The sequence below is a fragment of the Trichomycterus rosablanca genome, chromosome 25 (assembly GCF_030014385.1).
Source record: "Trichomycterus rosablanca isolate fTriRos1 chromosome 25, fTriRos1.hap1, whole genome shotgun sequence".
Taxonomy (NCBI): Eukaryota; Metazoa; Chordata; class Actinopteri; order Siluriformes; family Trichomycteridae; genus Trichomycterus; species Trichomycterus rosablanca.
Genome location: NC_086012.1, coordinates 16,368,621 through 16,391,484, shown reverse-complemented (window position 1 = coordinate 16,391,484; position 22,864 = coordinate 16,368,621). Strand labels below are relative to the sequence as shown.

The window sequence follows — 22,864 nt, the reverse complement described above, 5'->3', positions numbered from 1 at the left end:
CCCCAGCCTTCGTTTGAAGACAGTGAGGTATCTGACACGGTCGTGTGGAGAGCCAACGTTAAGACGTTAACACCACTACGGGGCGGGTCAAAAAATATATGAGCTACAGAAATGAGTTTTTCAATAAGAAATACTGTACATTCAATGGGGGACAGAAACCAACATAAGCTGCTTTGTGTCCAGGCTAGTGGATATTACAGTCGATATTTAATTTCCACCTTGTCATTGACTCCCATTAGACAAAAGCTACTATTGTAAAATTGGGAGAATGTCAGGAGAGTGCTCCGCAGTGTGAACCCCAGGAAAGCGACCAGCCCAGACGGAATTTCAGGGAGGGTACTTAAGGACTGTGCATATCAACTGGCAGAGGTGTTCAAAAACATCTTCAACCTCTCTCTGTCCCACTGCACTGTCCCTAAATGTTTCAAGTCTGCCACCATTGTGCCTCTTCCAAAGAAAGCCACAATCAACAGCCTGAACGACTTCAGACCGGTGGCTCTCACCTCCACGGTGATGAAGTGCTTTGAAAAACTGGTTCTGAAGCACATACAGTCTTCACTCCTGCCCACCCTGGACCAACATCAGTTTGCCTACAAAGGCAACAGGTCAACAGAAGACGCCATCAACACTGCTCTCCACGTGGCACTGACTCACCTGGAACATCAGGGAACATATGTGAGGATGCTGTTCGTGGATTTCAGCTCTGCGTTTAATACAGTTATTCCCAGCAGACTGGTATCCAAGCTGCTAAACCTGGGTGTCAGCCAGCACACATGCAGGTGGATTGAGGACTTTTTAACAAACCGCCCACAGTCTGTTAGGATGGGGGCCCATCTCTCCCCTGTTCTGACACTGAGTACTGGAGTTCCACAGGGCTGTGTGCTGAGCCCTCTTCTTTACTCCCTCTACACCCATGACTGTACACCAACCCACAGCACAAACTCAATCATCAAGTTTGCAGATGACACCACTGTAATTGGATTAATACAGAATGGAGATGAGTCTGCCTACAGGGAAGAAGTCCTCAAACTGTTTGAATGGTGCTCCATTAACAACCTGGCACTCAACACCTCTAAAACAAAAGAAATGGTCATCAGCTTCAGGAGACAGAGAGAGGAACCTACACCCTTAGACATCGGAGGAAACACAGTAGAGAGAGTGTCTAATTTCAAATTCCTAGGCACACACATCTCCCAGGACCTCACATGGACCACCAACACCACCTCTCTAGTGAAAAAAGCACAGAAGCGGCTCTACTTTTTAAGGACACTAAGAAAGGCCAACCTGTCCAAGCAGCTACTGGTGTCCTTCTATCGCAGCACGGTGGAAAGCATACTCACCCATGGCATTCTGGTGTGGTATGCCAGCTGCTCTGAGGCTGACAAGAAGGCTCTTCAGAGGGTAATCAAATCAGCTCAGAGAACCATCAACACTGAGCTGCCTTCACTAGAGAACATTTACAAAACCCGATGCCTGCGTCGGGCCACAAACATCATAAAGGACTCATTTCACCCTTGTTGCAACCTGTTCTCCTTGTTGCCCTCTGGTAGGCGCTATAGGAGTATCAAGGCCCGTACTTCCAGACTCCTGAAAAGCTTTTACCCCTCCGCCATAAAAACACTAAACTATCAAACTTTACATCCTAGGAAATAATGTGCAATTTATAGAGACCGTGCAATAACCTTCTTCTTCTTTTCTTTTCTGGAAAGTTCTTAAAACCACACGTTTATTTCTGTATCTAGATGTGTATATGTTTATTTTGTAAATACATGTGTATATATATGTCTGTGTGTACATACATGTACCGTCAAGGAGATGCTCAAAAAATTTCGTTGTGCACTGTGCAATGACAATAAAGGCATTCTATTCTATTCTATGTACACTGTATGGCCGAAAGTATTTGGACACCTGACAATGAACTACAGCCACTCATTTGAGAAGGCTTCTCACAAAACTTTGAAGCATGTCTGTGGGGATTTGTGCCCATTTAGTCAACAGATGACAGCATTTGTATGGCTGGCTACTGATGTTTGATGTTCCCGTTTATTCCAAAGCTGTTCAGTGAGGTTCAGTTGAGCTTTCATGTATTTATAGAGCTTGTTTTGTGCACAGGGTACAGGCATCCTGGAACAGGACCTTTCCTAAACTGTTGCTGCAATGTTGGAAGCTTATAATTTTCTTTATATAACTGCTGTATTACACCTGTTGTGGCTGAAACACATGAATTTAAAAATTAGAAGAAGTGTCCCAATACTTTTGTCCATGTAGTGTAACAAGGTCATCACATAGTGACAGCCGCCAATGATTTGCTACCATGAAGTTTGTTACCGGAACTAACAAACAAAGCACTTCATTACTTTCCGTCCATTTGTGGAGCGGTCAGAATGACTGTAACGTCCATCCCTTGTTTGTTAGTGTTTGTGTAGGCGTGTGTGCACCCACCTCTCTTTGCCACACGGGGTTAACGGTGTTGCAGACGATTCCCGACCTCTTCTCCTGGCCGTGATGAGGTAAAGCAGGAAAGATGCTGTGCTTGCCCGGGTGAATGGCGATCTTCAGGTAGGGGTCCGGGTTAAAAAACATCCCCTTCTTCAACCCCGTCGCCTGGAAATCTGACCACACACACACACGACCGGATGGAGGATTCAGCATCGCTCAGATGTCCAGCAAATTAAGTGGCTCGAGTTAGAACAGCTATGGAGGTTTTAAAGCCCTTTGATGGACGCTTAAATGCCTCTTTTATGTTTGCCAGTAAGGCCGCACGCTGCCAAATACTAAAAGTTTATGCGAGTGTGTTTATGCTGCTCTTCACCGGAGGGGAAAGGCGGCATGTCGAGATTTGTAAGTAAGAGATGGTGGCTGCTGATCGATAACGACGACCCGCGGGAGTCGCTAAAATTAGACGCTGGCTGAAAATTCAGCATATCCAATTAGTGTTTGCTAATTGGAAAGCCTGGTTTTGGCAGTTGCTATGGTGATATACACATCGTACACACATTGTGTGATGTACCTGACAGAGAGAAGCTGATCAGTCTTCGTCTTCCTTGACTCTGAGGCGCGTCATCCACGGCGACCGGCTTGAACACCTGAGGCAGACGAAGGCAGACAGGTGGAGTGGTTGGTAACCATTATTAAACCATAAACTGGTGTGAGAATGTGAGGCTCTCTGGGGCTGGGACTGTACATGGTGGAGTGTTTATCCTGGGAAGGCTTCAGGTATAACATGATAGAGAGAAGCCGACCATGCGAACACTCACCGGCGCTGAAGGATTCCTCACAGTTACACACTGTGTGGTGGCTCTCAAGGCGCCGCTCACCCCGTGGTAGTACTTAAAGCAGATCTTCGTCTCAGCTGAGAGGAAGAAGAGGAGAAGAGGTCAGAAATGACCAGGGCCATTCATCAATGTTTCTATAACATTTTGGTAGCCAGTCAGAATCCACCTATTGGCTTGAATTCCAAACAGACTGATGCCCAGACAGACAAATTATTCTTTATTTATTTATTTATCCAGTAAAACAATTTTATTTAATGTTTTCTTATGAGGGCGGCACGGTGGCTCAGTGTATAGCACTGTCGCCTCACAGTTCGAGTCCTGTCTGTGTGGACTTTGCATGTTCTCCTGGTGTCTGTATGGGTTTCCTCCGGGAGCTCCGGTTTCCTCCCACAGTCCAAAAACATGCAGTCAGGTTAATTGGAGACACTGATGCCCTGAAGGTGAATGGCTGTGTGTATATGTGTGTGTGTGTGTGCCCTGCGATGGACAGGCGCACCGTCCAGGGTGTTACTGTGTGTGCCTTGCGCCCATTGAAAAGCTGGGATAGGCTCCAGCACCCCCCCCGCAACCCTGTGACAGATAAACAAGTTATGGCAAGATCTAGGGAAAAAAGTAGTAAGGAGATCGTCCTTACCAGACACATCATTGTTCATAATCTTTTGTTTAATCCAATAATAAGATGAATTGAAACAATGAGCTAGTACGCATTATGCACAAAGTGCTGAGTTGCTGAGTGTCCTGGCTTAAAATAGCCTCCACACACACACACACACTTTAAATAAATGACTTAAGTGCTTCATTAGTTATGCCGTGCTGAAGGCTGTGAGCAGAAGCAGTTTCTGTTAGCAGCACATCTGATTGATAGGAGGGGGACGCTGGCTGTGCTAGTCAGTATCGACTCTTTCTGTAAATCCTTCTCTGCACTGATAACCTCGCTGCTGATTTAACCTGGACGACCTCGGCAGGACAGACAGGTGTGTGTATGATAGCGCTGATTGCGATTATAATCCAGAATATTTGAATTAAGGATATCCAGTAAACGTTGGTCAGTCATGCTGGCGTACTATTACGAGCATCAGGAGTGGATGTGGACGCTTAAGACCGCGGGACATCACTACTTTTCATCGCTGCTATGGAAACAAAAGCAACACGACTGACCAACACTAAATCTGAGTGCTGTAATACACCGAGTGTGACTGCTTTTATTAAAGCCTGCCTCACTGCGGGGGGTCCCTGTTTCATTTTCATGCCTTGACACTGACAGGAGAGGCTGTTCGGTCTGAGTCACTGTACTACTAAATGCATTTCACTTCTCTGGTGGTAGATTTACACCTCCTGACCTGTAGCTCAGTCATTCAGAGCTGAATTATTTACAGAGAGTAACACCTTCAGTACTGAGGTGCTTGTGCACGCTAGCTGGTATGACGCTGCAGAAAAGCTGACTGTCATGGCAGCTGCGCCGACACTATTACACTGATTTATTATTCCCATACGGCACACTGAGAAGCACACATCTCTGCCTGCAGCTCTACTCCTGTAACACACAGCTTTAAATGTATAACAATGCAAAAAAAACTTATATACTCAATTTTCTACTGACCACAAATGTAATCATTCAGCCAAGTCTGCAAATCTGCACTACAGCTACAAGTAGACAACAAGTAACGGAAGTCTATCTCACCCAAAAATGTTGTCAGGTCAAAAAAAAAATATTACATTTATTTCCAACAGCTTGTTATTGTTTTTTAAATTAGCTATCTGATCTAACCCCCTCAGTGTGAATGCAACAGTTTTTACAACACTGATGTTATGCTAAATCCTGCACTCCTGCCATCAGATCCATCTTCCCTTGGTAGCTCATGTTTGTTTTGCTGTGGTATTCACTTATTTTGCTGTTGTATTTACTTATTTTGAGGTGTTATTTACTTGTTTCCAGTGGTATTTACTTGTTTTATTGTTGTATTTACTTGTTGTATGTGGTATTTACTTGTTTTGATGTGATGTGTACTCGTTTTGATGTGGTATTTACTCATTTACAGTGGTATTTACTTGTCTTGCTGTGGTATTTACTTGTTTTATGTGGTATTTAGTTGTTTTAAAGTAGTATTTACCTGTTTTGATGTGGTATTTACTCATTTACAGTGGTATTTACTTGTCTTACTGTGGTATTTACTTGTTTTATGTGGTATTTAGTTGTTTTAAAGTGGTATTTACCTGTTTTGATGTGGTATTTACTTGTTTTACAATGGCATTTACTTGTTTGATGTGGTATTTACTTGTTTTGATGTGGGATTTACTTGTTTTAAAGTGGTGTTTAGCTGTTTTGAAGTGGTATTTACTTCTTATGCTGTGGTATTTGATTGGTTTACAACAGTATTAACTTGTTTTACTGTGGTACATATTTGTTTTACAGTGGTATTTACTACATTGCAGTCAATATTTACTATTTACTGGTTTTGAACTGGTATTTACTTGTTTTGTTGACCTGGATGAGTAATGGAATGAATATGAATGAAGAATATTAAAACTTGATGATAAAATGTACCTGTATGGAACACTGTGATATATGGCTTGTTATGTGCATGTATGGGATGATTTACTTACGTTCTACAAAGTAGGAATTGGCTTCAATTTTCCACACAATCTGACCCTTGTGAGATCCATTAACTCCACGGTTCTTATAGTCCAGAAAGTTCTCTGACAACACCTCATCTAAAGAAGAAAGAACAGTCTGACACAGTTATACAGACACTTAAGATTATTTTTGTTATTATAATTCATCTTTAGTTGTTTGTTTTTATTTAAAGAAAACTATTTATAACACAGTCACAGCAGGTATGTCCATATATGGATGTTTGCGGATTATTAAGTCCATATATGGAAATGTGACCATCATTATATCCATATATGGAAATAATAATGTCTCAGTTTCCTGCTGACCATATTTGGGAATGTTAACAGGGCTCACTCAGTTTAGGTAACTAATCATGAAGGTTGTGATTGATATTTAAATATTTGAGGCATTTTTAGCACAAAGACAGAATAATATAACCAGTGATCACTTACCAATCAGATACATGCCGATCCAGTCTCCAGCATCCACCTCCTCCTTAATGTCCCAGGTTAGCGTGATATCAGCCGACTGACCGATGGCATAATGGGAGGTGCTGGCACTCAGCGTGGAGCGACAGTGCGACGTCACCAGGTCCGTGTCACTGGTGGAGCGTGGCAGGGTGCCGGCCAGTTCCCCGACCACTCCGTTTTGGAAGTCCACACTGGGAAAGTGCTCCGGGTTGAAGCTGTGCCGGATGGGGTCTTTGCTCCGGCGCCGGGAATGAGACGAGCGGGAAGGTGAGGCCATGGCTGCCAGCCCGAGGAAACGGTTCTGGTACAAGTTCTGATAAAGGAGAGGGTAGAAAAGGCATTAATTACTATAAATGGACAGGGTGTAGTTCTGTAAATGTATAGTTCATGATTTCTGGGACGCGTTTCAGTAATATTCATTAATCTCTTATTGCTAATGATAGCCAGCGAATGAGGTGAGGTGAGGTGGGTTGTCATATTATCGTCATAGTATGGCACCCTGACTGAACAATAACAAGCTAAGATATTTTAATAAAACTGGGCGGCATGATGGCTTGGTGGGTAGCACTGTCGCCTCATAGCATTGAGAACTGAGAAATAAGGGCTTCGTTTGGGGCCCAGAGTAGCAACTGGCAATGGTAGGGCTTAAACTGGCAACCCTGTGATTACTAGGCCAGTATTTTACCCACTATGCAAGTGTTTAAATGGTAGAGATAATTGTGCCAATCCTCTTTAAAGCAGAGTGCTGCCTTACTGTGCTGGAAACAAAGGAATAACAGTGAGGTGGGGGAAACCAGTCTGAATTTTATACAGGGATCTAGACAAAGCATCATTTCAAATACACACACACACACACACACACACACACACACAACCTCACACACTACCAATGTGGACACTTATGCCAGTCTCTGAAGAGCTGCCTGCGCTCCTCTCTACTCATCTATCTGGCTGATGGAGTGACTGTCAGTCCTTTCTGTCTCTGTCGGGAATCCAAAACCCCAAATCCAATGTGTGCTGCAGTAAGTCTTTATGTGGAGCATTTGCTCTCTCTCCGAGCCGCTAACTCACTCTGTCTGTCCGCTCATCCTGCTTTCTGTGGCTTTGTTTCTCCGTGTTACATTTAACAGAACACTGGTGAGCCTGATCATCAGGTTTGACTCTGGGGCCGCTGCCTTGATGTTTTGGTGATGCTTTATCTCTGTTGTCTGGCTATAACGATTTGACCCTTATTAAAGACACTCAGGTATTAATGCCTGGTCATATCTGCTGAATAAACTGCAAGTGAACTACAAGTAACTACGATTACCCCAACATTTAATAGATCCCTGACATATGTTACAAACCAGGCATTGTAACACACATTTTTTTGTGGTGTGGTCCTAATGTTATGACTCATGTACGTATATACACCGATCAGCCATAACATTAAAACCACCTTGTTTCTACACACATTGTCTATTTTATCAGCTCTAATTACCATAAAGAAACACTTTGTAGTTCTACAATTACTGACTGTAGTCCATCTGTTTCTCTGCATACTGTGTTAGCCCCCTTTCATGCTGTTCTTCAATGGTCAGGACCCCCACAGGACCACCACAGAGCAGGTATTATTTAGGTGGTGGATGATTCTCAGCACTGCATTGCTGCTGGAGTTTTTAAACACCTCACTGTCACTGCTGGACTGAGAATAGTCCACCAACCAAAAATATCCAGCCAAACAGCGCCCCGTGGGCAGCGTCCTGTGACCACCGATGAAGGTCTAGAAGATGACCGACTCAAACAGCAGCAATAGATGAGCGATCATCTCTGACTTTACATCTACAAGGTGAACCAACTACATAGGAGTGTCTAATAGAGTGGACAGTGAGTGGACACGGTATCTAAAAACTCCAGCAGCGCTGCTGTGTCTGATCCACTCATACCAGCACAACACACACTAACACACCACCACCATGTCAGTGTCACTGCAGTGCTGAGAATCATCCACCACCTAAATAATACCTGCTCTGTGGTGGTCCTGTGGGGGTCCTGACCATTGAAGAACAGCATGAAAGGGGGTAACAAAGCATGCAGAGAAACAGATGGACTACAGTCAGTAATTGTAGAACTACAAAGTGCTTCCATATGGTAAGTGGAGCTGATAAAATGGACAGTAGAAACAAGGAGGTGGATTTAATGTTATGGCTGATCAGTGTATAAGACATACACAACTGTGAATAGATTTAAACCCATCTATAATGCTAACACAGCTAAAAAATGAAAAGATCCTAGTTTAAATGATCACCATTAGCAGTCACTTATTATCAGTCACGTTTGGTTAATCTGGACGTCTCCTGTCCCTTCCTCTGGCACACAGACGAGGAGGACGACATGTCTCTTCATTGTGCAGTAAACAGTACGACTTTGGCTGCAGTATGAGCGTGTGGGTAGAACAATGATGATTCAACATGAAGCAATCTTCATCAACTCCAGATTCACGAATAAGAATCGTCTTTCAGGAAAAGACTCACATTCAGCTTTTAACCTTAAACAATGACCAAGAACATCCAATCAGAGCCTCTATCCACATACAAAGGACTAAATCAATCCAGCTGGTCAGCTGTCGAACACTTATTGTAAACAAGATCAATCCCTGACCTCATGTAGTTAAATTGGTTGGTATCATTTATGCCCTTATATGTATGTGTTAAGAGTAAAAGGTCTTCTGGGATCGTGGGGACAAAACATGGTGAGGGATACAGAAGTGAAAGAAGCACTGAGACTATCTGATAGCAACGAACCGTACACTGGGGCCCAGTTCTCTTATTATTTGTATTTTTTGTACTTTACTATGCTTATGGTCAGTTCAATTTTTATCCATCCATCCATAATCAAAGTATGTAAATCTTTAAACTTAAGCTTGTTGGACAATGAACTCAAAAAAGAAAGGACAGTTTAACAGCGTGTTACTGTAATATTGAAAATAATTCATTAAAAATAATAATAAAAAAACACTAAAATGTTATTTAAATAAATATTTAAGTGCTTGTGTGGGCCACTTGACCCATATTAAGGAAACCTGCACAGTATGTGTAAGAACCAACATATTTAATAGTATGACTAATAACAACAATAATAATAATAGTAACGATGAGTGGTAATGACAATAATATTAATAATGATCTATTACACATGACTAGTTTGATTGAGAGGTATGCATGTACACAGCATAATGCTAAATATGCTGGTTTAATGCGCTGGTGAATGATAAAATAAAAACACTTTGTTGTGTCATCTTGTTGTGGCTACAACAGTCTCTACTCTTCAGGTTAGGGCTTTTCACAACGTTTTACAGTGTGTTTGTGTGTGTGTGTGTGTGTGTGTGTGTGTCATTCAGTCATGAATTGTCCAGATATAAGCATATAAATATCCTCTTCTAAACTGGACACTTGTAGAATGACGGCTACTGTGAAAATGAGCAGCTATCGTATCAGTGTGACCCTGTGCGGTCACTACAGGGACTGTAGAAGGTGACACATCACAGCGGGCAGTCAGCAGAAGGCAAAGCATGAGAAATGAGGATGAGGTCAGATGGGGGGTTACAGCAGCGTCCATAACACTCCTCAGAGTCAGCAACACTAGCAGCGGGGCACCAAACACACTGGCACCACGACACGGGTTATACACTGACCGATCAGGAGAGGCGGAACAGAACAGATTTTCTTATACAACAGTTTGTTATAGCAGAGAGAACATGCTAAGCTTATGGTGCTTAGGCAAACAGGGAGTCCTGCATGTTTGCATGAAATCCACACAGACATGGGAAGAACATGCAGATTCCACACAGAAAGGACCTCGCTACCGACCGAGCCACATGATGCCCCCATTCGATGTAGAAATGCCAACTTACAACAAAAAGGGCCACCTACCAATCGTCAGTAAAGTCAGGGTGTGTTTGGTTTGTATTCTGCCTCACTTGTAAGCCGTCTGGGATTAATCAAAGCATCTGAATAATTAATAAATGTGGATGATATTTCTGGAATCCTGGGCAGAAAGACTTTGAGCTTTAAATATTTGTTCTATAAATGTTTGTGCCCACTTTCACTACACCAACAGCATCCATTCATTTTTAAAAAGCTTAGTTTGGTGCCAGTCTGATCATCGTGCCCTTTATTTCCGTTTTTATATTTATTTCCAGCTTAATACTGGACAAGCTGAAACGAAGCTGTGGGTGGTTTGTCTGTACAAGCCTAATGGAGGCTTTACCAGCACGTCTAACAATCACTCCACGCCCTGATTAATTAATTATCATCATTTAGCACCCATGAGGTTTAATGCTGTTTGGTTTCCCACTGGTACAGGAATTCATTACTTATGCCAGCGTAGAGGGTGAGACGAGCTGGCAGAGCCTGCTGGGCATTTAGTGACACATGCATCCGGTACTGAGGAATCATAATGTGCTTACATTACATAAGTGATGGTTATAGCCTACCTGTAACCATCAGGGTTAAAGAGAAGGAATTTTCCACTTTATCTCCCAATCTAGTCATTTCCAGTTCCCATTTGAGAATCCGCTGCTACAGTGTATCACAAAAGTGAGTACACCCCTCACATTTCTGCAAATATTTTATTATATCTTTTCATGGGACAACACTATAGAAATAAAACTTGGATATAACTTAGAGTAGTCAGTGTACAACTTGTATAGCAGTGTAGATTTACTGTCTTCTGAAAATAACTCAACACACAGCCATTAATGTCTAAATGGCTGGCAACATAAGTGAGTACACCCCACAGTGAACATGTCCAAATTGTGCCCAAAGTGTCAATATTTTGTGTGACCACCATTATTATCCAGCACTGCCTTAACCCTCCTGGGCATGGAATTCACCAGAGCTGCACAGGTTGCTACTGGAATCCTCTTCCACTCCTCCATGATGACATCACGGAGCTGGTGGATGTTAGACACCTTGAACTCCTCCACCTTCCACTTGAGGATGCGCCACAGGTGCTCAATTGGGTTTAGTCCATCACCTTTACCTTCAGCTTCCTCAGCAAGGCAGTTGTCATCTTGGAGGTTGTGTTTGGGGTCGTTATCCTGTTGGAAAACTGCCATGATGCCAGTTTTTGAAGGGAGGGGATCATGCTCTGTTTCAGAATGTCACAGTACATGTTGGAATTCATGTTTCCCTCAATGAACCGCAGCTCCCCAGTGCCAGCAACACTCATGCAGCCCAAGACCATGATGCTACCACCACCATGCTTGACTGTAGGCAAGATACAGTTGTCTTGGTACTTCTCACCAGGGCGCCGCCACACATGCTGGACACCATCTGAGCCAAACAAGTTTATCTTGGTCTCGTCAGACCACAGGGCATTCCAGTAATCCAAGTTCTTGGACTGCTTGTTTTCAGCAAACTGTTTGCTGGCTTTCTTGTGCGTCAGCTTCCTTCTGGGATGACGACCATGCAGACCGAGTTGATGCAGTGTGCGGCGTATGGTCTGAGCACTGACAGGCTGACCTCCCACGTCTTCAACCTCTGCAGCAATGCTGGCAGCACTCATGTGTCTATTTTTTAAAGCCAACCTCTGGATATGACGCCGAACATGTGGACTCAACTTCTTTGGTCGACCCTGGCGAAGCCTGTTCCGAGTGGAACCTGTCCTGGAAAACCGCTGTATGACCTTGGCCACCATGCTGTAGCTCAGTTTCAGGGTGTTAGCAATCTTCTTATAGCCCAGGCCATCTTTGTGGAGAGCAACAATTCTATTTCTCACATCCTCAGAGAGTTCTTTGCCATGAGGTGCCATGTTGAATATCCAGTGGCCAGTATGAGAGAATTGTACCCAAAACACCAAATTTAACAGCCCTGCTCCCCATTTACACCTGGGACCTTGACACATGACACCAGGGAGGGACAACGACACATTTGGGCACAATTTGGACATGTTCACTGTGGGGTGTACTCACTTATGTTGCCAGCTATTTAGACATTAATGGCTGTGTGTTGAGTTATTTTCAGAAGACAGTAAATCTACACTGCTATACAAGCTGTACACTGACTACTCTAAGTTATATCCAAGTTTCATGTCTACAGTGTTGTCCCATGAAAAGATATAATGAAATATTTGCAGAAATGTGAGGGGTGTACTCACTTTTGTGATACACTGTACATGCACAACCCTCCGACACGTATCCAATCTGCAATCCAATCCAATTTACATTTTCTGCATTTAGGAGACGCTTTTATCCAAAGCGATTTACAGTAGTGACAGTATATTGTCTAAGCAATTGAGGATTAAGGGCCTTGCTCAGGGGTCCAACAGTGGCAACCTGGCACTGTTACTAGTCCACCTTAACCACTAGGCTCACACACAGAGCCATATCAAATATGCAAAGCCACACTAGGCTCTGCACTTTATTATAATAATTTAATTAATTTACCACAAAAACAGGCATTTAAATTAATAGAGGAACATCAGCAACGTGCAAAATGTGCCAAGCAAATAATATCTGCCCAGTGATGGTGACACTGGTGCAGCTACGGATGAGCTACAGTCAGTTTACCTGCAGCGTATAATATGTGGCCAAAATTATATAAAACACCTGAACATGAGCTTGTTCGACATTCCATTTTAGAACCACAAACAGCCAGTACTCTCTGCAAATGCTCTTGCCCAAGTCTGTGAGTGTTTGTGCCCGTATTTACATTCCAATGAACTCCATAATCGTTTAATGATGTTGAGTTCAGGGCTCTGTGCAAGGCCTCTAGAGTTCCTCCTCATCAAACTCATCAAATCAGGTGCTTATGGACCTTGTTTTGTGCACAGGGGCGCAATCCTGCTGGTACAAAAAATGAGGCATAGTGTAGGGTGGCGTACGTATCATATTATCTTCCTGCAACACTGTCCCTCCTTCTGAGATTTCTAAAAGCTGCTTCCAAAAACATCAATAAACGTGCCTCCCTCGCCAACCTCGGGTCACATAATCCTTCTCCGTTCTATTCGCCGCCGTACCCGCCCTCCCGTCCTTATACCCGCTCGAGTCTTTATTTCGGTAAAAAGCTCATCATCCCGCTCTCCTCTCTCCCGGCGTGGCCTGGTGACTCACGAGCGCATGCATATTTAAAGCCAGCGTGGACAGGACGGCTCGGCTTATCTACCCGACCTACAAAACACGTCAGCCGGCATCAGAACACACAAAACACACACGACACAACACACACCCCTCCGTACACTGCTCTACGTCAGTCGCAGAGCCTCTGTTAAACAACAATCCTGTAACATAAGGCAGTCAGATGGTGCAGAACCTCAAAGTGTCCATATTTAAGAGGCTACTGCCTTCTGAGGAACCTTATTATGGCTGAAGCTAGAAAGGAAACATGTCTAATCAATGTTGCTTTTGGCTGTTTGCTGGTCATCGGTCAGCAAATAGCTAAAATTCATTTTGGAGAATTATAGTCCTACAGGTAGGACTACAAGTGAGTGTTTTTCCATTTTCAGTTCGCAGTTTTTCGCGAGCTAATCTAACCTGACATGTTGTAGCCTAGCAGTTAAGGTACTGGACTGGTAATCGAAAGGTCACTGGTTCAAGCCCCACCACTGCCAGGTTGCCAATGTTGGGCCCTTGAGCAAGGCCCTTAATCCTCAATTGCTTGGACAATATACTGTCACAATACTGTAAGTCGCTTTGGATAAAAGTAACTGCTAAATGCTGTAAATGTACTTCTGTCTAACCACAAAACATGTCTTTTTACATTATTGTGTAAAATATTAGCTCTTCCACTGTTATAATTGGTGTGTACGCCATTATAAAACAACTATACACCATACTAACACTATACCATACTAATACTATACCATTCTTATAGTACACCATACTAATACTACATCATACTAACACTATACCTTAATAATACTACACCATACTAATACCACACTATAATAACACTATACCATAATACTATACCATTCTAATAGTACACCATACTAATACTACACCATACTAACATGATACATACTAACGCTACACCATACTAATACTACACTATACTCACACTACACCATACTAACACTATACCATACTACTACTACACCATATCAACACTATACCATACTAACACAATACCATACTGATACTACACCATACTAACACTACACCATCATACTACTACACCATACTAATACTACTAATAGTGGTGTTGCTGTCAGAACACCAAACTAATACTGCTTCATATTTTGCAAAGTGAAGCCTCTCGAGAGGTCAACACAGCAAAGCATTTCAGCTACTGGACACAGAGGTCAATTTAAGCTCAAAAAAGTCGAATTTCTGCAAAGCTGCTTAAATACAACGTCCCAAGTGCTCGACTAATAAATGTGTAAAGTTTGACTGTGACTTTGATTATATTTCCTCCTTATTTGGAATAAGCAAACCTATAAACTATAGCCCTGTGCTGCTTTTGAGCCAATTAAAGTCAGTGAAAGTCTGTGGTCAGTCAGCCCTTAATGGGACGTGTACTTAAGGTTCAGACCCGGAGAACATGCAGCGCTCATTACACTTCAGAAGAGCTTCAGACTGTCTCCATAAAGTGGGTCATTTTAAAGGTGAAATTTGGCTAAAAATAAAATGCACACACATTTCTCCCTCCAGCAGGAACACATGAGGAGTCCAAAATAAAGCTATGAAGCTAAAGTAGAAGCGTGGTCATGATAAAGTTTACTTTTTGTTTTTGGTTATTCCTTTAAATATTTCATTATAAACCTAATGGAATACGAGCGTCAAGGCTTTACTTAATCACAGTAAAGCTGGTTTAAACATACAGTACACATTACCTACGGATGTTACCCCCACCTAATATTGATCTTCAATCTGGGCTGTGGTGTAGGTGGGTAGCTATTTTAGCAGGGAGTGTAGCATTACGCCTATGAGCAAACAAGGCTCTCCCCCTCCCCCTTCACCTCCCCTGTTGTTCCCTCAGTGCCAATTTTGAAGCAGGATCAATACCATGTGCATTTGAAGGCCTTACACAGAGTATTTTCACAGCACAATCAACGTTAATCCTCATTACCGCAGCTCTCATCATTCTTCATTCTCTGACAGGCAACATGGTTCCAGATGCAAGGGACGATTAGGTATGAACACCAGAAAGGGCTTTTGGTGAAGATGGTGTTTAAGATTCAGGAAAATACTCTGATGTACCAATTTCCAAGGCAGAATGGCAGTTTAGGGTTAGTTAATAATGTTTTACATTACACAGTAAATACAAACCCTATTAGTATACTGTTAGTATGGTGTAGTATTAGTATGGTGTAATGTTTTAAATTGATGGTGATAGTGGCACATTTGTTGCTCCCAGGTGGACTGGTTGACAGGAAGCTGACAGAACCACTACAGTAAAGAACAGGACTGAAGCTATGGTGGGCACATGTTTACCGAAACTGGACAGCAACATGTAGATGGTAGTATAAGTAAGGTCTAGTGTTAGTAAGGTATAGTATTAGTAAGGTATAGTGTTAGTAAGGTATAATGTTAGTATGGTGTAGTGTTAGTAAGGTATAGTGTTAATAAGGTATAATGTTAGTGTGGTGTAGTGTTAGTAAGGTATAGTGTTAGTAAGGTATAGTGTTAGTAAGGTATAATGTTAGTGTGGTGTAGTGTTAGTAAGGTATAGTGTTAGTAAGGTATAATGTTAGTGTGGTGTAGTGTTAGTAAGGTATAGTGTTAGTAAGGTATAGTGTTAGTAAGGTATAATGTTAATATGGTGTAGTGTTAGTAAGGTATAGTGTTAGTAAGGTATAGTGTTAGTATGGTGTAGTGTTAGTAAGGTATAGTGTTAGTATGGTGTAGTATTAGTAAGGTATGATGTTAGTAAGGTATAATGTTAGTATGGAGTAGTATTAGTATGGTATAGTGTTAGTATGGTGAAGTATTAGTAAGTTATAGTGTTAGTATGGTGTAGTATTAATAAGGTATAGTGTTAGTATGGTGTAGTATTAGTAAGGTATAGTGTTAGTATGGTGTAGTGTTAGTATGGTGTAGTATTAGTATAATACAGTGTTAGTATGGTGTAGTATTAGTAAGGTATAGTGTTAGTATGGTGTAGTATTAGTATAATACAGTGTTAGTATGGTGTAGTATTAGTATAATACAGTGTTAGTATAGTAAAGTGTTAGTATGGTGTAGTATTAGTATAATACAGTGTTAGTATGGTGTAGTATTAGTATAATACAGTGTTAGTATGGTAAAGTGTTAGTATGGTGTAGTATTAGTATAATACAGTGTTAGTATGGTGTAGTATTAGTATAATACAGTGTTAGTATGATATAGTGTTAGTATTGTGTAGTATTAGTATAATACAGTGTTAGTATGGTATAGTGTTAGTATGGTGTAGTATTAGTATAATACAGTGTTAGTATGGTGTAGTATTAGTATAATACAGTGTTAGTATGATACAGTGTTAGTATGGTGTAGTATTAGTATAATACAGTGTGAGTATAGTGTAGTATTAGTATAATACAGTGTTAGTATGGTGTAGTATTAGTATGATATAGTGTTAGTATGGTGTAGTATTAGTATAATACAGTGTTAGTATGGTGTAGTATTAGTATGGTATAGTGTTAGTATGGTGTAGTATTAGTATAATACAGTGTTAGTATGGTGTAGTATTAGTATGGTATAGTGTTAGTATGGTGTAGTATTAGTATAATACAGTGTTAGTATGGTGTAGTATTAGTATGATATAGTGTTAGTATGGTGTAGTATTAGTATAATACAGTGTTAGTATGGTGTAGTATTAGTATGGTATAGTGTTAGTATGGTGTAGTATTAGTATAATACAGTGTTAGTATGGTGTAGTATTAGTATGATATAGTGTGAGTATAGTGTAGTATTAGTATAATACAGTGTTAGTATGGTGTAGTATTAGTATGGTATAGTGTTAGTATGGTGTAGTATTAGTATAATACAGTGTTAGTATGGTGTAGTATTAGTATGGTATAGTGTTAGTATGGTGTAGTATTAGTATAATACAGTGTTAGTATGGTGTAGTATTAGTATGGTATAGTGTGAGAATAGTGTAGTATTAATATTCCTATCCGTAGTTTGAAGCTTGAAGAATAAATAGCTGTTCTGCTCAGTGCATTAAAACGCTTAATTACCCTTTATAACGCGTTATAAGTCTATTAAACAGGGTGTGGTTTGGTATTTTTACTAACGCTAAAACCCTAAGGCTTTGTCCCAAATCGCACAGTACCATATAGCTTATGAACCCTGTTCAAACAGGCCTTCTGACAGCCTATGCTTTTACTATACTATCCTCTCCAGTAAGGTAGTATGCACGACCCCCCCCCCCCCTCCCGGACTGTGTGATTTCATTAGGATACTCTGTAGTATGTAAGTGCGCTTGGGACGCAGGAGGATGAATGATGATGGATCCGTGTGTTCGCTCACCTGGGTCAGGATCACCTGGCGGTGAATCATACTCCGAAATCTGAGCCCCTCACTGCGTCGGAACCACGTTTACCAGATTTACAATCATTCCGTCCAGTCAATAATCCCCCAAAATCCCCGGGAGTTTGGCGTTAGCCTCCGGTGCTAATCCTGTGATGGAGTGAGGATGTTTTCATCATCCTTGTCTCCTTGTTTCCTGGGTACCAGCAGCTCCTCCACCACCAATAGCGTGGTGTCATCCTCTTCCCTGCTGGAACCGCCTTTATCACGGGTTGCCAGGTTGGAGACTCACCGTTTCCTTACTGCAGTAGATCTGATAGGATTTAGAGACCTCTGTTGGACGCTTATGTAATGGCAGCCAGGGTCGCTGTGGGCCCTGTGCTACTCAGAAACACGGATGAGCAGTGAATGCACTGTACTATCAATCATAAGGACACTGGTTTGAAACTCACCGCTGTCAAGAGTTATAACCGGATTAAAAAGTATGCAAAGAAAAATTGAAGCCAGTACTTACTGACTGACATTCTTTATGGAACGCTAGTAGTGTTAACAGAAACAAATATAGCACCAATTATTCTTAATTTTAAATTAATGTTTTATCTGCATATTTCCCCCCATGCTGTTTTTACTGCATAACGAAGTCAGCAGATGTGTGTATGTATGTATGCAAAACCTCCTAATTAATACTGTACATTTGTGCAGAGATAATTACAATCCCTTAAAATGAGGCTTCATATTGTAAAGCTGCTATATTCAGTATTGTGTTGCAATATCAGACCTTTAACATTAAAACAAACGATATACAAAACTGGGTTACCAGTTGGTATTGCCAAACTTCCTGATTTTTTTTCTGTTTAGTTTGCTGACATACCCACTTTCCTTCTAAAGGGTACAAACGGATTACTACACTGTTGTTGCAAATCAATCCAACACTATTAATACTGATCGTCTTTTCCAGGATGACAATGCTCATATGTACAGGGCATATTATATATTATATTATTAAGGGGTATATTAATTTTCTTCTGCAATTTAGTTTTAGTTTACAAGCAGGATAAATGTGCACAAAATCTAACAAAAAGATTCCATCTAGTGTTTATCTCCATTCAAGTTTTTATTTCTAAACCAGATGTTTTTATTTACAAGCATCAGAGCAAAATGAGACACACATATTCACAAATCTACTAATCTATCAAGTCATTTATATATTTCATTATCAACGCCAATATACAAACACTTGTAGGAAACATTATTTGGATTTGAATAATAAAAAAGGGAAGCACCAGCAGCTTCTTTCTTGCATGGCAGCTTTTAAGTCTAGCTTTATTATAACATCACCCCCGTTCCAGCAGTTTCTACATCCTGTTCTCTGATTCAGATCAATTTTTTTCTTATTTAAATCTTAGATTAAATGTGTGTGACAAATTACAAGAATCCAGATATATTATTCATTTAGCACAGAATGACACTGAAAGAAGCGACTGATTCATTTAGGTGCAGTCAGACCAGCCCTATTTACGTATGTAATTAGAAGACTTTAACTGCAGTCAGTCATGATTACTAACAAAGAGTTTGTTCTGACAAATTATAAGGCCATGACTAAATTAGATGACATTATGGAACGTACTACAGCAACGCATGAATAATTCAGGTTGCTTAATGTATATTTGTCCATATTTATTGTAGCTTTTATGTGTGTAAAACTCCAATAAGGAACTTTTTTTGACAAAAAAAAAACTGAAAACAAACAAGTGCAGAGATCATAAAATCTTATAAATCATACTAAATATATATTTTACAGTTTGCTTCATATTGTAAAGCTGCTACATTCAGAATTATATTGCAATTTGTGGCATTTACCAATAAAATAAAAGATATACAAAAAAAAACTGGGTTACCGCTTGGTATTGCCAAACTTCCTGATTTTTTTCTCTGTTTCAGTTTGACTTATTTTGAGTATGAAACCAGTTAGAAAACCCACACAAAACATTTTAAGGAAGAATTTCCCGTCAGAACAGCTGAGGCAAAATTAAAATAATATAAAGCATTAGTGCAGCACCTCGATGTGACCCTGATTTTACTGGTCAACCTGAGCCTTAAATTCTTTATTAGTTTCTTACACATAATGAGTAAACTATTTTAAATTCCTGAAAAACCAAGTCTTATTAAGCATTTATACTATTGTCCTACAAGAACTACTTGTTCTTGTTTATATTTTCAAACACAGCCCTATCCATAATTAATACTCAGTAACGCGGCTCCTGTTGGACGTGGTCCTGCTGCTTTGTGTGGACAGGATGGTGATCTTCAAACATGGGATATGCTTGGCTAGAAGTCTCCTGAAGTGACGCTGAAATTTCTTGCCCACGAAGGTGTAAAACATGGGGCTGATGCAGCAGTACAAGTACGCAAAGTTCCGCGTCACGTATTCCGCAAAGTCCAGATCGGTGGAGCAGGATTCATCCTTGGAGGAAAGACGCAGTGCCATGAGCAGGACGACCACATTGTAGGGCGTCCAGCACACAAAGAATGTGAAAATGATGACGAAGATGAGCTTAACAGCCCTGCACTTCTCTTTCATGCGAGTGGAGATGATGCGAACAGTGATACGGGTGTAGCAGTAGAACACCATCGTCAATGGGACCAAGAAGAACAGTCCGAATTGCTGGTAGTATCCCACCAGCTGCCATTTTACTAAGGTCTCAGATGAGTAGCCGCTCTCTTCACAAAGCCAGCCATGTGGATCATTATGGCGTACGTTGAATAAAGCAATGTCTTTAATGCTAGCTAGGAGACTGAGCAGCCAGACTCCGATTGACGACACGAAGGCGTAGATCCTGCGCCGACTCTGAGCAGCCATGACAGCATGGACAACAGCCAGATACCGGTCAAAAGTCATAAGTGTGAGGAACAGGATAGAGCTGGAGAAACCAATGGAGTACAAGCTGCCCACAAGTTTGCACATCCCGGCACCGAATATCCACTCAGAGCTGTGGTAGACGGCCAAGAAGGGCAAGCTGGATGCAAACAAGAGGTCAGAGATGACCAGGTTGAGCAGAAAGATGTTGGTCACTGTGGTGAGCTTCTCATACTTATAGATAATGCACAGCACCAAACTGTTCCCAACAAGACTTAGAAGAAAGTTCATGTAGTAGAACGTCGGGAGGAAGTCTTTACCAAACCTAATAACACTGCTCTTATCACACAGAATCACCTCCTCGTCTGTCACATACCCAGAATCGTACTCGTCTGAAGAATTGAAGAAATCATTTAAATCATATAAAACATTTAAATCATAATATTCCATGGTGGTTGTCCAGAAGTAAGCAAATTAAGTCCAAGTGTAAGACAAATAAAGGCTTTGTTTAAGCAGACCCCCAGCTGATGTGGATTTAGTCAGTCCACAGGAATCTTCACCATCAAGCTCCAAACCTCTCAGTGGTTTTTACTCAACTGAAGCAAGAGCTCTCGAGCATCGTTCAGAAGAGGAACTGCACACACACTTACAGACAACCTTTCTTAGAACTTCCTTTCCAACAATGCACCAGACGTGAAATGTTTTTCAATATTAATTAAAAAAAATTATATTATAGTACAATATATTTGTAAAAAATAAAGGATAAAAAAAAGAATAGAACCAGATTGTCAGTGGATGGTTAGAAGAAGGACCTGGCAAAAGGGTGTAGTGGTAAAAAGTCAGTAATTCCAGCATTCAAACATTTAAATCAACAAGCAATCGTAAAAGTAACTGGGACCAAAGTGACATATTGCATTTTAGTGTGTTTAGTGTTTAAAAAAAACAATTTAAAACCAGGCACTGAATAGCAGCCTCGAAACTGCATGAGTTTTGCATTTCCTAAAACATTCAGAGCAGAGGAGCACAGACGAGACAAGTGTTTTGGACCGCTGTGCCACCCGAGCACCTAGACACAAAAAACTATGTTTACAAGTTTATTTACCAGTTTTGGGACAGTAATTTTTGGATATATTCTTTTTCATTCTTTAAGCAGTACATATTTCATATTTCCAATATGTAAGGTGTTGTACTACGAGTATTTAATAACATTTTTAATCTACTCCCCAGTTGCTATTGAAATAAAAGTAAGTAAAATACTCAGTTAAAAATGATTAATTAAGTAAGGCTCAGTGTGCATAAGAAATATTAAGTAAGTATTACAGTACAATGCTGGTAGGTAATAAATATATACGGTATGTAATATGTAATATAATAGAAACATTATAAAAGTGTCCTGTGCATTAAATATCCATAGATGTGCAATGACATAAACAGAGTGACAGATCATGCTTTATGAGTCTGTCCTGATAGTCCTATATTGCTTTTAAGTCATATTATTACATGTTTATTATGTATGTTATTTAATGCCATCTCTTGGTGGAACAAACATTGTTGGTGGAACAAACATTTTCTCCTGTTTATTTAATAGTAATGTTGTCGAACATTATTATATTAGTTTTATTATTATATTATTCACTGCGTTTCAATGATTTGCTCTTTTTTAGTTAATATACTTTACAAACCTTATTGTAAAGTGTGAAAAAAATACATCAGCAAAAATCAAACATAGAATAAGGTTTATTTAATAAAACAAATCAATTCTGTTTAAGTGTAAACACCACAGTAGAAATAAAAGACATTCTTAAAAAACACACAAAATACGATTTAAACAAAACAAGATTATAAATAGAACATGTTGCTAATTTATCCAGTCTGAACTGCTAATACTATAAAAAACACTGTAAAAAGATTCCAGAAAGGTGTACAACCATTAAATTAACTGTAGTAGTCCACAAATGTACACACACAAACCTGTAAATATTACTCAAGCACAACGAACCATGGACGTGGATCCATCACGACATAGATGAGTCAATCTGAGACGTTTAAGAAAGCAGAGGGAATATTAACACAAACCAGCGGTCTGAAGTTCTAGTGTAAAACAGAAATGTTAAATACTGGGATGTTCACAATATCATGTTACAGAAACAAACCTTCTCAGGTTAATATCCTAAACTGCTGTTCTGGTAGGTTTAATTGTAGCGTCTGTTGTTGTTT

The 22,864-nt window shown here is 40.6% G+C and overlaps 2 protein-coding genes across 2 annotated transcripts in view; both read right to left on the bottom strand.

Annotated features, from left to right (window-relative positions):
* Positions 1–17,938, bottom strand: part of hecw1b (HECT, C2 and WW domain containing E3 ubiquitin protein ligase 1b) — a 34,792-nt gene extending 16,854 nt beyond the window's left edge. Inside the window, exons 1-6 of the mRNA XM_062988140.1 lie at positions 17,791–17,938; positions 6,342–6,672; positions 5,880–5,987; positions 3,258–3,352; positions 3,011–3,086; positions 2,443–2,612 (exon numbers count right to left, since the gene is read on the bottom strand). Of these exons, the coding sequence (XP_062844210.1) occupies positions 2,443–2,612; positions 3,011–3,086; positions 3,258–3,352; positions 5,880–5,987; positions 6,342–6,672; positions 17,791–17,820 (810 nt within the window). The 5' untranslated portion in view covers positions 17,821–17,938. The remainder of the gene's footprint in view (positions 1–2,442; positions 2,613–3,010; positions 3,087–3,257; positions 3,353–5,879; positions 5,988–6,341; positions 6,673–17,790) is intronic.
* Positions 17,939–19,618: 1,680 nt separating this feature from the next.
* ccr12a (chemokine (C-C motif) receptor 12a) lies at positions 19,619–21,097 on the bottom strand. Its single transcript, XM_062987281.1, has one exon. It carries the CDS (start codon positions 21,095–21,097, stop codon positions 20,030–20,032), a length of 1,068 nt encoding a protein of 355 aa, XP_062843351.1. The 3' UTR covers positions 19,619–20,029.
* Positions 21,098–22,864: the final 1,767 nt, after the last annotated feature.

Bases quoted from the DNA above. Each gene is read 5' to 3' on its own strand.
- ccr12a (XM_062987281.1), bottom strand. From the start codon at position 21,097: ATGGAATATTATGATTTAAATGTTTTATATGATTTAAATGATTTCTTC.